This window comes from Thermobia domestica, chromosome 17 (assembly GCF_964235325.1).
Source record: "Thermobia domestica chromosome 17, izTheDome1.hap1.1, whole genome shotgun sequence".
NCBI lineage: Eukaryota > Metazoa > Arthropoda > Insecta > Zygentoma > Lepismatidae > Thermobia > Thermobia domestica.
Window position 1 is genome coordinate 167,064,823 of NC_137470.1, and position 12,467 is coordinate 167,077,289.

Below are 12,467 nucleotides of genomic sequence, written 5' to 3' on the forward strand. Positions count from 1 at the left end.
TTCAGGATAATGAATAATGAACTATAGGATAAATGGAATAACTTTTGTTTGTCTATAACGATGAACCACTTAACTTCTTAAGCCATTGGGTAAGTGAGTGCATTAGCTGATAGCGCGATGTACGATCAGATTCAGCATGATATGAAATTAGACATACTGTATATTAAGCCTAGAAATCCCAAGTTATTTTAGATGACAGTTAGTTCCAGGAGAGGGCTCCTCAAACCCACTTAGTAATTCTTCTATATATAATTAAAGGTTAATTAGTTACTAGCAAACCCGCACGTCCTGCGCAAGCGCAGGACACTATTCCTGTCTGAATGATTGAATATGATACAAAATTAAAAATATTTATGGCTAGCAAAGTAGTTTTAATAACACGTTAATAATATCTTTAATTAAGAATTTCTCGATAAATACTCGAATTTAAGACGTCCTCGTGCGACCCGATTTCGCTGGGTTAAATTAAGGAAAAATACTAATATGTTCCGTTAGTGAGTCACTTTTACTATTACTAAAGCGCTCTTTGATATTGGTCATTTTCGGTGATTTTTATATATCCTCTCCCCTCCCCATATTGCGGGGCACGGAATGATAAAAATTATCCCAGGCCCGAATGCCATGTATGTGCCTTCAAAGTAAAATGATTAAAAACATCCCAGATCCGAACCTTATCTATGCTTAAAGTTTGATCGAGATCGTTCCGGTGGTTCAAGATAAAAGTCATAAACATAGTCGCTTTCAATTTGGATCTGAAGTTTTTTTTTTTTTTTCCACAGACATCGCCATTAATATATACATTTTAATTTTTGTTAGCCTATAAGCGTATATGTACTCTCGTACGTAAGGCACATAAGATTTATTTCGTTATTTCTACAGGGAGCTACAATATTCCTTGCTGATGTCCAGCTGACAAGAAAGTGTATAAAAACAGAGACATCTGCCGCCAGTAGTACAAAACTTGTCAGATTGGCAAGTGTGGCAAGATACACAATTTATTTAATTCGGAGAAGTGGGAGATAAAATTACCCTTAATATTCGGGCCAGGTAATAGTCTAGTACTAAAATTGGACTTATTATCTTCAAATGAAATGGTTCCAGGTAGTTTAGGGGAAGTGGCTTTTCGGACCCAATATCCTATTTTCCAAGCTACTTATGAACTAATTTCTTATATCACTACGGCAAAGTTTCTAAGAAACAACTAACAACTCAAAAGAAGAACAACTGCTTGATAATATTTTCTTGGATTTTTTAAAAGAAAGGTTATATTGTAGGTTAGGAGGCTCTCCTGAGATTCCTAGGATAAAATATTCCATAATCATGATGTGTTAACGCTACCTCTGATGAGAAAGACAAGGAGAGAAAAAACTGATTTATTAGCTAGTGATAATCTCTGTATTTAAAAATGAAAGTGACTATGTTTGTGACTTAATAACTCTTGAACCACCTGATCGATCTCCATCAAATTATCAATAGATGCAGTTTTTGGACTAGGATGGTTACTCTGATGGTGCAACTTGGGGGAGGGAGGAGATACATAAAAATGCTCGAAAATCACCGATATTAGTGTCAAATTCATAGTTTTCGGGGTCACTGAAATGAACAGTCACACTTTAGATGCCGTTTAAATCCAAATTCAGCCCCGCCACTTCGGGGATGGGAAGGAGAAAGAAACATAAAAAAATTCGAAAATGACAGATATTTGTAATGAATTCATAGTTTTCTTGGGTCCCTAAGTTGATTTGTGGCAGTTTTGGTGCCCTTTATGTCCAAAATAAAAGTATTTTCCCTGAGCGAAGAACGAAATGAAATGAAATGAAATTTTTGAGTTTTACGTCCCACGATTATGCCGGTTAGGCTAAAGGAGACGGTGAGAATGAGTAATGAATGAAATGGTGGAATGAAGAAAGTGGGAGGGAACAGGAGAACCCCGAGAAAACCCACGCACACGGTGTTTGTCCACCACAAAGTTCACTTGGCGGGAGCAGGGTTTGAACCCGGAACCCCAAGTATCAGAGGTGAACGCTCTACCACTGAGCCACCGCGGCCCCTGAGCGAAGAACGAACATACTACTAGTGTTAAAATAATGATTTTCAGTAAAAAAAAAAAAAAAAAAAAAAGTCTCTTGGGAAGATTTGTAGAACGGACCATTTGTAGAATGCATTAAATTTCTACACAAATTTACAGAGATAGCAACTGTGGCTGAAAGACTACTTTTATATCATAATAAAAATTCCTTGGATTTTAGATATATATGTATGCATGCCTTGAAGCTACAACACAGTTACACGAGGAAAAAAAATAAATGAAGCTGAAAATCCACTCACTCTTTCATCAAATACTATCAAACTTGTGTCCGGTGTGCGTACTGCACACGAGTGCCGCTGGCGTCCACACAATTGTTCCGTGTTGTGGGTGTAATAATACACGCTGTCGCCTTTTAACATTATAGCATTGACCCTGGCCACCTTTTGTGTGTAGCCTCAGGTGTATAATAACGTTTGATCACGTGTAACGTGTGTCAAACGAAAAAGTTACTGAATTAGAAAGGTTAGGGAGTATACATATCTTTAATTTTCAATAGGAATTTACATTTATATATATATATATATATATATATATATATATATATATATATATATATATATATATATATATATATAAAACTTTACATCGCTATGGGTAAGATGCTTTTTGTTCACAATATTCAAAGTAATAAGATAACAATGGTATCGAAACCAGGGTTCCATACTAATTAAGTTCACCGTCTGAGTTGAAATAAAACCTCAAAACAAATGTAATGACACAATACAACATGTGAGTGGGTCTATCATCAAAACCCTATCAATATAGATCTGTCCGGAAGTAAAATATTGGATCCGCAAGATATCTATCCTCACAATAGATATAGGGTGTTAAAGAGACACCATAGTCTAATGGATGCAGTTGACAATAGACGAGTAGTCTCGGGCGCTCGACTTCGGATCATGAGGCGCAATCCGCTGGGGTTTCGAATCCCTCTGAAGAGCATGGTCGGAATTTTTTAACTGTCCTCGATCGTTCTGCATTCGTGTCGCTGCGATGTTTGGATTAAGTAAAATGATATGGGATGACCATGGAGGCCAAAATCTCGGTTGGGACGAACTTTATTTATTTAAAAGAAAACGTGGTTAGAGCATTGGACTCACGTCCGCATGGTCCCGGGTTCGATTCCCGGCCGGTGCTTCCCAATTTTCATCCTTCCACCGTCGTGAGGCAAACTGGGGAGTCACGTGAATAAAAGAGACGGCCACTAGGTCTAGAAAGCTTCTGATACGTCTCTAGGAGACAGGGTGACGTAGCGCGCTGACAACGTGTTCGTCGCTACGCTGGACGTAGCAGGCGATTGCTAACAGATGGCGTTGGAGCGACTCATGCTAACAAAAAGGCTGTTACGCCAAATGGTTTTTGGTTTAGATTATCTCATCTATTTTCCTTCTGGTTGCCACACTAAGAATGCAAATACAAAAAAAAAAAAAAAAAAAAAAAAGCTGTTACCACATGTCTCTGTAATATTCACTTTCACTGTATACACATTCGGTGCGGGAGATCGATTTTAAGTGGGAGCTCACATGGTTCGGAACCCACACAGTGGGGACGCCAGTAAGGCAAGAGGTAGGGCGTTCTGGTGGGAATGTCTGTCCCACGACTGCTACCCAGACATACATTGTAATGTACGAGGGCAATTCGGAGAAAAAACACTGCGCTTGTGGGAGAAATGGTCGTGAAGATCGACGTCACTGCTGCGGCACTGTGTGCAGTAGTTCAATAGAGAGTGAGCAGTGGAAGAAGATTATTTTGCAGTTCATTTGTCCGCTATAACAATTTGAAAATGAACGTCCAATAGAAAATCCCGCCAAATGTGAAGTGCGTGCGGTAATACGATTTATGAGTATGCGAACTCTGTGGTTTTTACGGACGAAACGTGATTAGTGGAGGTGTCGTACGTGTGTGGTGTCGGATGTTTAAAAATGAACGAATTGACGTGCACGATGAGGCAAGAACTGGGCGCCCATCTGTACTCAGCAATGAACTCATGCAGGAAATTGACAGAACTGTCCGTGAAGTCCGTCGGTTCACGACATCTGAACTTTCTGTTCTATCTTCAGGCACATAAAACAAGGCTTGAGTCGTACCACTTCGACAATGACAATGCGCTTCACGGTGCCTTTAGCGGTGTCTTCACTCCCACGCCCCACGCGGGAGGTTTTTTTATAGAAGGAATTTCAAACCTTGCAAAACGTAATAGCAAGTGCCTCAATTTGAATGGTAAGTATATTAAAACCTAATACAATGCTGTAGTTTTCTAATGTATATAATAAAAGATGTATATCTTCGAACGTGTATCATTGATAACCAAATGACTGTTCTTTTCCTAAATGCCCTAGTAGGTCAAATATTAATCCATTTATCAAACTATCGACACGAGCAAAAATAAAATCAAACCAAAGAAAAAAGTTTCTGAGTGCTTACGCAGGAACGCGACCGCCAACTTAGACGCCTTTCACAGGACAGAGGTGTAGGGACATCATCTGTAACAAATACATTGTTGATTGTGTGATTCTTTTGTTTTACTCACTAGTAACTGTACCCTCTCTTACCTCTCCAGGCACCGTGCCCAACTCTTCCCACCGTTCACCTGCTTCAATATAATTAATTTCGATATACAGGATGGCCGAAAAGTAGAGATAGACCCCTGCGTTGATCAAGTATAACATTCTAGTTTAGGGGCTTATTTGCTTTGACTCTCCCGAGCTTAAGATTTAAGTAAAAACATATTAATTAAGGACAAATAATTAAGAAACTATGTCTGCATGTTGGATAACGATAAGAAGTTATATAAAATGCAATGTGTTGATCAGTACGGTACTGTACACCTACCTTTGGGCCACCCTGTACAAGCCGATTATATATTACAGTGGATGAACTTGTTTGTTGCAAGTCTAAAGTACAGTTCCAACCCCGTGAGTCTACTATGCAACATGAGATTGAGGTCATAAGTGCCACCAGCAATCGAACCCTGGCTTTTCCTCACTAAATGCTATCCACATAACTGCAAGTGAGCCTGGTTGGAATTTCCAACTTTTTAATTCAGACCTTTCCCTAACTGCCTTACAATATAGGATGAATACCTAAAAAAAATATGTACCTCAGTTAGGAATCGAAACATGGACTACTTTCATTTAAAGAAGTTTCCAAAACTTGTTTATCTAGAACCACCTTCGCAAACCCTTCATATTTCACGCCTTCCTTCTTATCGCTTGTTGGGAATATACATGGCTTCTTCCGGGCGCCCACTCAGAAATATTTTGTTGGGAGGGGTCTAAACTTTGACAATGAGGCTTCCAATACTACAAGCCACTAGGTGTATGCAATAATGAACGGGTATTATTTAGCACCCGAAAAGACGATATATAATTGTAAAATAGTTTCACTTATATTTTTAGGAAAAAATGGCAGAACTAGACTGTTTTTACAAGAGAAAGAGTACAAATGAAGTGTAAAATCAATTTTCATACTACATCAATCACTTCCCTGTTATAGGTCTGCAAGTAAGTTTTATTGAGAAAGTGTACAAATGTTTGTTGAGTTGATTTTGAGTTTAACGCCCCTTTCAGCAGCGAGGTTATATGAGACGGGACCTATTGATTAAGAGGCCTAATCACTGCGAAATTAAAATACCGCCAATTTTACTGTAATTATGTGATATCTTCAAATAGATAAAAGATAATCGAAAAGTGAAACAAGACTTCCCTAGACAGTATTATTTTGCATGAGATACCGTTATCACGACTGATTTACCTGCTTTCGATTTCCAGCCATTTAGAAAATCGGCATTTATTTTCGCGTTTCTAAATAACAGCAAACGAAAAGCTACTAGGTGACTCGTGATAACGGTACTTCATGCAAAATAACATCGTCTACGGAGGTCTTGATCCACTTTTCGATTATATTCTATCTATTTGAAGATGATATATAGTTTTTTTTTGTAAAATTAGCGGTATTTTAATTTTGCAGTGATAGAGACCCTTAACGTGGAACCCAAACCACATGACCTCCCGTCGGGAATCGAACCCGGGTCTTCCGGTACGCTAACCACTCAGCCACGAAGGAGCTCAAATGTATATTAGGAAGTTTTGCAAGGGTTCGTACCTTGTTTCTGTCTACCCTCTTCTGTGATTTCACATCTATTATTGAATTATCAAGCCCATATTATATTATTATTATTATTATTATTATTATTATTATTATTATTATTATATTATTATTATTATTATTATGTTACTTGGAAAGTTTGTGAAGCTCGTGCTGTACACTGAAAAAGTATTTCCTAATAATCTTAGAAAATGCTGTAAACAATTTGAATTTGCATAATTATTTAGTTTTCAATATTAAAGTAATATTCTTGAACAGAAGTAGGAAAAGCAAAATGTCAGACATGTTCACGAGTCTGTGAAGTTTGCTAAAGTTTTTTATTTGGTCACTGCAAATGATATTTTATTTATGATTTCACATTCTATTTCTATTAATAACTTGTCCTTCTTTTGATCGCTTCTCATGCCCTCTCCCGACGAGTAGTGGGCCCCCAGGTTAGGAACTATAATTTAAAAAAAAAGCACACTAATCCCTCAAATGCGTGTGAACACAAATTTCAATGCATTATATTAAAAAGAAAACCAGGTTGTAATATTTGATACATTCCATATTCTTTGGACGTCTACAAGACAAGTAAACAATAGAAATTTAAATACATAAATACACTTGATATAGTAATCTGCAATTTTTTGTAGTACTATCCAAATAAATACATGAAATAAGAATAACATCCGGTTCGTAGTTTATCCTCTTCAACAATTTTGACAGCATATTATATACACACATGTAACTCGAATGTAATGTATTGTTGGAAAGGCGATCTTGCGTTTTTGCCTATTTTCTGAGAATTTAAGGTGAAGTAGAAACTGTCAAGCGAAGGAGGATAGGTGTAATGTAATAAATAACATCAGACAGGAAATTAAGGCCAGTAACAACGGTTTGTTTTGAAATACATAAAAAAAAGAACTATCGTGTGAATCTGACCCATCTCTTCTTCATAAAGGTAATAAGTTATTTTCATCCATGTGTGAGTTTTTAATATGGTGTAATGTTGAATTAATTCTGGCCTTGAAAGAAAAAAAGAAGAAAAATAAATAAAGCAGGTTTTACAAACAACAATCAATCATTTTGTTGCATTCTTAACTTGTCTACTTTTGGAAATGAGAGGCGGGGAGAACTGTTCCCACAAAAGATTCTGAGAAGCCACTTACTCTCATACGATATCAGATCAGAGTTCAAGGGTTAGTGCACCGGACTGATTTACCATTGGATAAAAGAATATGATATTTCGTTTTTTTTTTTTTTCTCCAACACTGTATGAGAGTTAAAAGACTGAAATCAAAGCTTTCAGTTTAACATCTCACGATTATGCCCTTTAGGCTAAGGGAGACAAGGATTAAGACCGGTGAATGATGATGGAAGAATTAGCGGAATGACAAAGTAGGAGGAAACGGAAGTACCCCGAGAAAACCCACGATGTTGTCCGCCACAAACTTACTAATCACATAAGGAACAGAAATTACTTTGAACTACTAAGAATACAACTCAAAGTCGTTGTGAACTTATATATATATATATATATAAAATATTGAAACGCAGGATGTGGATCTTCATTGAAGTATATTAAAAAGGAAACCAAGTTTTATGTAATAGACTTGGTTGGATGGATTTGAGTGTAACATCCCTTTCAGCACCGCGGCTATGTGAGACGATGAGCTAGAGCTTAAGAGTCTTCATCCCGGCGAAATTAAAATATCGCTAATTTTACAGTGATTATGTGATATCTTCAAATATATAAAAGATAATCGAAATGTGGAACAAGAGCGCCCTAGACAATATTATTTTACATGAGAAACCGTTATCACGACTCACTTATCTGCTTTCGATTTCGAGCCATTTTGAAAATCGGCATTTATTTTCGCGTTTCTAAACAGCTGAAAACGGAAAGCCACTAGGTGACTTGTGATAACGGTACCTCACGCAAAATAATATTGTCTAGGGCGCTCTTGTTCCATATTTCAATTATCTTTTATCTATTTGAAGATATCACATAATTACTGTAAAATTAGTGGTATTTTAATTTCGCCGGGGTGAAGACTCGAGCCGTATGACCTCCCACCACGAATTGCAATATAGAGGACAATTCGGAAAATAACCGCCGTTTGGTTATCAATGATGTACACTCGCAGATACAGAACTCTTATTGTACACATTAGAAACGTACTTTTCAACATATTCGCCATTCAAATTGAGACACTTGTCATAACGTTTTACCAAGTTTGAAATTCCTTCTGGAAAAAAATCCCGTCTGGGAACGAATCCATCCACTAACAGCATTGTCGAAGCAGTGCGACGCAAGCCACTGTTTTATGAGCCTCAATTTTAATGGATGGTAATCACTCGGCGCCAAATCTGGTCTACAGGGTGGCTACAGTACAGATGAGCGCCCACTTCTTGCCGCATCGTGCACGTCCGTCTTTAAACATGCGACAGCATTCACGCACGACAAATTCAGTCATCATGTTTGGTCCGTGATGAATCGCAGCTGCCGAAAGTTTTTTCCACTTAGAAATCGTATTACCGCATGCATTTCACATTTGGCTTTTTTTTTTCTATTAAAGCGTTCATTTTCACTTGCTACAGCGGACGAGTGAACTGCAACACAACCTTTTCCTTCCACTGCTTACTGTCAACAATCTACTGCATACAGGGCCCAGGACTGACGTCACTCTTCCCGGCCATTTCTCGCACATGCGCAAACGAAGGTTCTCTGCGAATTGCCCTCATACTTTTCGTGTGTTTTATGTGTTGAAATTATTGTAATGGAACTCTCCTAGTTTCCACTTAAAATTATTTTACGTTAGCATCTAAAATTATATGTATGTTGTTATAAGTAAATTCAGAATATCATATATCTTCCTTTCCCCCCTTAAAAATCGTCAAATCTATTATTATTATTATTATTATTATTATTATTATTATTATTATTCCCCCAAAATCTGTCAGCCATACCGACAACCCACCTGAAGTACATTAACAGGTCCTGACTATATTTAGATTTGAGCACTAATATCTGTGTTGTATGTGGTAGATCTGTGCTGTACATCAATAGCTGCTGAATCTCCTCGAAGTCATAGTCTTTCAGTGCAGCCTTCAAAAGAATATTCGTGTGAATCTGGAGCATCATCATGCAGGTCTTCACCATTGGATTATCACCAGTTCCATTCGTAAGCAACAATCTGCAGGAACAACGATTTCAAACTCTCGACGAAGTGACCCACGCATTACACAACATCTCGATGAGTTCTGCCATTATAGATAAGACTGATTGCCTGCCAAAGCAGTGGGGATAGCTTATTACTACTGAAGAAAACTACTTTTTATTTACGAGCTAAATATTTTTTTTTTCATATCATCGCCTTTTTGTTTGTGAGATTAAATCCAACATATCTTTTCGGGGCACCTAATAAGATAATTAGTGCAGTTCGTAAGACAAACATGACGACATTACTACCTATACATTAATACAATTCCCATATATGAGCCATGGAAACAATTATCTGAAGAATGGAACATGAAAAACCTAACATGAAAGAAATTTTCAATGCATAAAAAATCTGTTTAGTAAGCTTGTAAAATAATTTGTACTCACCAGTTAACTCAGATTGGGATTCTTGCTCCGAACTTTCGGTTTTCTGTCGTGAACCACTAGTCGGCTCGTCCCCATTTTCATCATCATCACTGTCTATATGAGGAATGGAACCAACAAACTCAAACATAGGGCAAGTTTGAATAGAAGTGTCCCGTTTTTGCACTACCGATCCTCCCAACGGATGACACTGACATTGGCACTTGTCCATAACCAAGCTAGGTCGGCGACATGCGCAGCTTGTGATGGTTTCACTTCCCCGTTGCGCATCATCCACATCATCACTCATATCTGGCACTTCATTGTGAGAATATGAGGGATGACAGTAATGCACAAGATGATGATGGTGCTGGCACTCACAACAACAACATGGAAAGGATAAATCATCCAACGGAATTCTCTCCATTGCTTTTTCTACACTGATAAGAAGATTCTGGAGAAGCGATGTAAGCTTCTCATCAGTCACACTATCGATATTTTCTTCAATTTCTAAAGCACTCTCCATTTTGATTGGTGAAGACAACATGTCCAACTGGTCCTCACGAATATTCTGGCTGTGAACAACGCCCTGAGCTTTCCAAACGATCGCAAACTCGACACCCGCAGATTTATTTGTACCGTCCACGAAAGAATCTTTACCGGTACCGATAGGTCCTTTGATAACCGCTGAACGGTCACAGGGGCGTACACACAAATAGCAATCCTTATTGCGAAGTAGCGTCGGATCTAGTTCACCTATATGAACACACACGCCGTCCCCTAGAGTCAAAGGCCATCCATACGGTGCAACGACGTCCCAGATCTGAAAAGAAAGAATATAATACTATTCAGTTTAACGTCCCACGATTATGCTGTTTAGGCTAAAGGAGAAATAACAACATTAAACCAGTAACAATACATTATGTTCTTATACAAACAAGTAAAATGTTGCTGATCAGCTGCTCAGTAGTGTTATTTGATTAAATTGTTTACATGAGTGAATTCTTTGCTAAGTATTTTGCCAGTGTCGTTACGCGAGCTTTGCGCGTTGTTTTGGATCCAATTTCCGGTGAGGTTACTTGACTCTGATATAAGTCAGAGTAACACTGCAAATCCTACTATATAAAATACACCTGTCTCAATATAGCCTCGATGCTCAAAAGGTATGTTAAGTTCCAAACATTTTGTTGTTTTGCCGGTAGTAAATTCAAGTGAATGATGAAGTTTTGGTGAAATGAGAACGTGGGAGGAAAGGGGAATACCCCAAGAAAACCCACGGACATTACGTTATACACCACAAACTTACTTGGGCGGATATCGAACCAAGGATCCCACGCACCAGAGGTAAGCGCTCTACCACTGACGCACCTCTTTTTTTTATCAACCGATCATTCTTTAATTTCCTGAGCACCCGAGTTTTTCTCGTACATTTTTTTAACCCTTACCAAAGTGGACAGGGACAAGAATACTAATATATTCAGGGCAATTAAAATTCCAGAGACATTCCCACCGGGAATCGAACCCAGGACCAAGTACACCAAAGGTGCATACACTAGCCACTAGACCAGCAGGAGGGCTGCCACCGGGCCCCCTAGCGGAAAAATGAAAAAGCACAAATGTGGAGAATATGTGTAAAAAAAAAAGTTTAGATCAACACGTCAAGAAACAAGTATAAAACCCTTTGTTTTACAATTTTCTCCAAGACTAAAATAAATACTCTAAACTATTCCGAAAAGAAAAATCCTTACATCATAGGATCATTAATTACACATTAAGCTGTGAAATAAGATAAAAACAGAAACTTTCAGAAGAAAAAAATAATGCTGAGAGAAAATTCACTTCCATCAAATGAACTACAATTTCTAAATTTTGTCTAAAAGCAACGAACAACAATCTATGCTTAATCCATTAATGATACGTTAATTTACAGAATAGTATGAACGAAAATAGCAAATACGTTTTCCGAAAATGATTGTACTTTGGTATGTTTACTTCTCTTCAACAGAGCGTAACTTACTTGCATTAATAACACTGCCCAACATGATTTTTACCTCCGAGAAAATAATAGGTGATTCTGAATGATTTTGGTGCGTAGAAAACGAAAATGATATTTTTTGCACATCACGTTACAGTTCTGAAATATTGCATGAGATATATTTCGCTCATACATGTATTTATTGAAATGAAGAACGTAAAGCCAGCCCAGTTAACAGTCAAGAATCGAAGAGTAGAACTTTAAAATGGTAATTTGCAATAAGGGCATTGTGCCTCCCAAAGCCCTCTTACCTCTTTTTCAAATAGATAACAATTATAAGTAGTGTTGCCAACATTAACAATAATGTCACTAACGTACTGCGAAAAGTCGCTAGAAACTTTAATTGTAACGGAAATAATCATAGTTTATTTATTATACGACATTTCAAAAGTCGCTAAATCCCTAGCTTAACAATGGTAAACGAAACAAATCTTGCCTTTAAAATATATAATCAAATCGCTAGATTTAGCGACAGAAGCCCTAAATTGGCAACACTAATTCTAAACCCTTTAAGTTATAAAAAATTCATTTATTTGGTCACTCGCGCCGCATATCACTATGTACTCGTATTTTCGTTCTTATAGCCTACTGACGACTTAAAGTGAGAAATCTATGTCTCATCGTCTTATCGCGTTCTTCTTCCCTTGAAAGAAAAATAAATCCCTGTC

At 37.6% G+C, this 12,467-nt stretch overlaps 1 protein-coding gene across 2 annotated transcripts in view; it reads right to left on the bottom strand.

Annotated features, from left to right (window-relative positions):
* LOC145674476 (uncharacterized) overlaps positions 1-12,467 on the bottom strand; it is a 1,412,137-nt gene that overhangs the window by 534,130 nt on the left and 865,540 nt on the right. For both annotated transcript variants that reach the window (XM_081744589.1, XM_081744590.1), the window contains exon 4: positions 9,789-10,587. In XM_081744589.1, the coding sequence (XP_081600715.1) occupies positions 9,789-10,587 (799 nt within the window). The remainder of the gene's footprint in view (positions 1-9,788; positions 10,588-12,467) is intronic.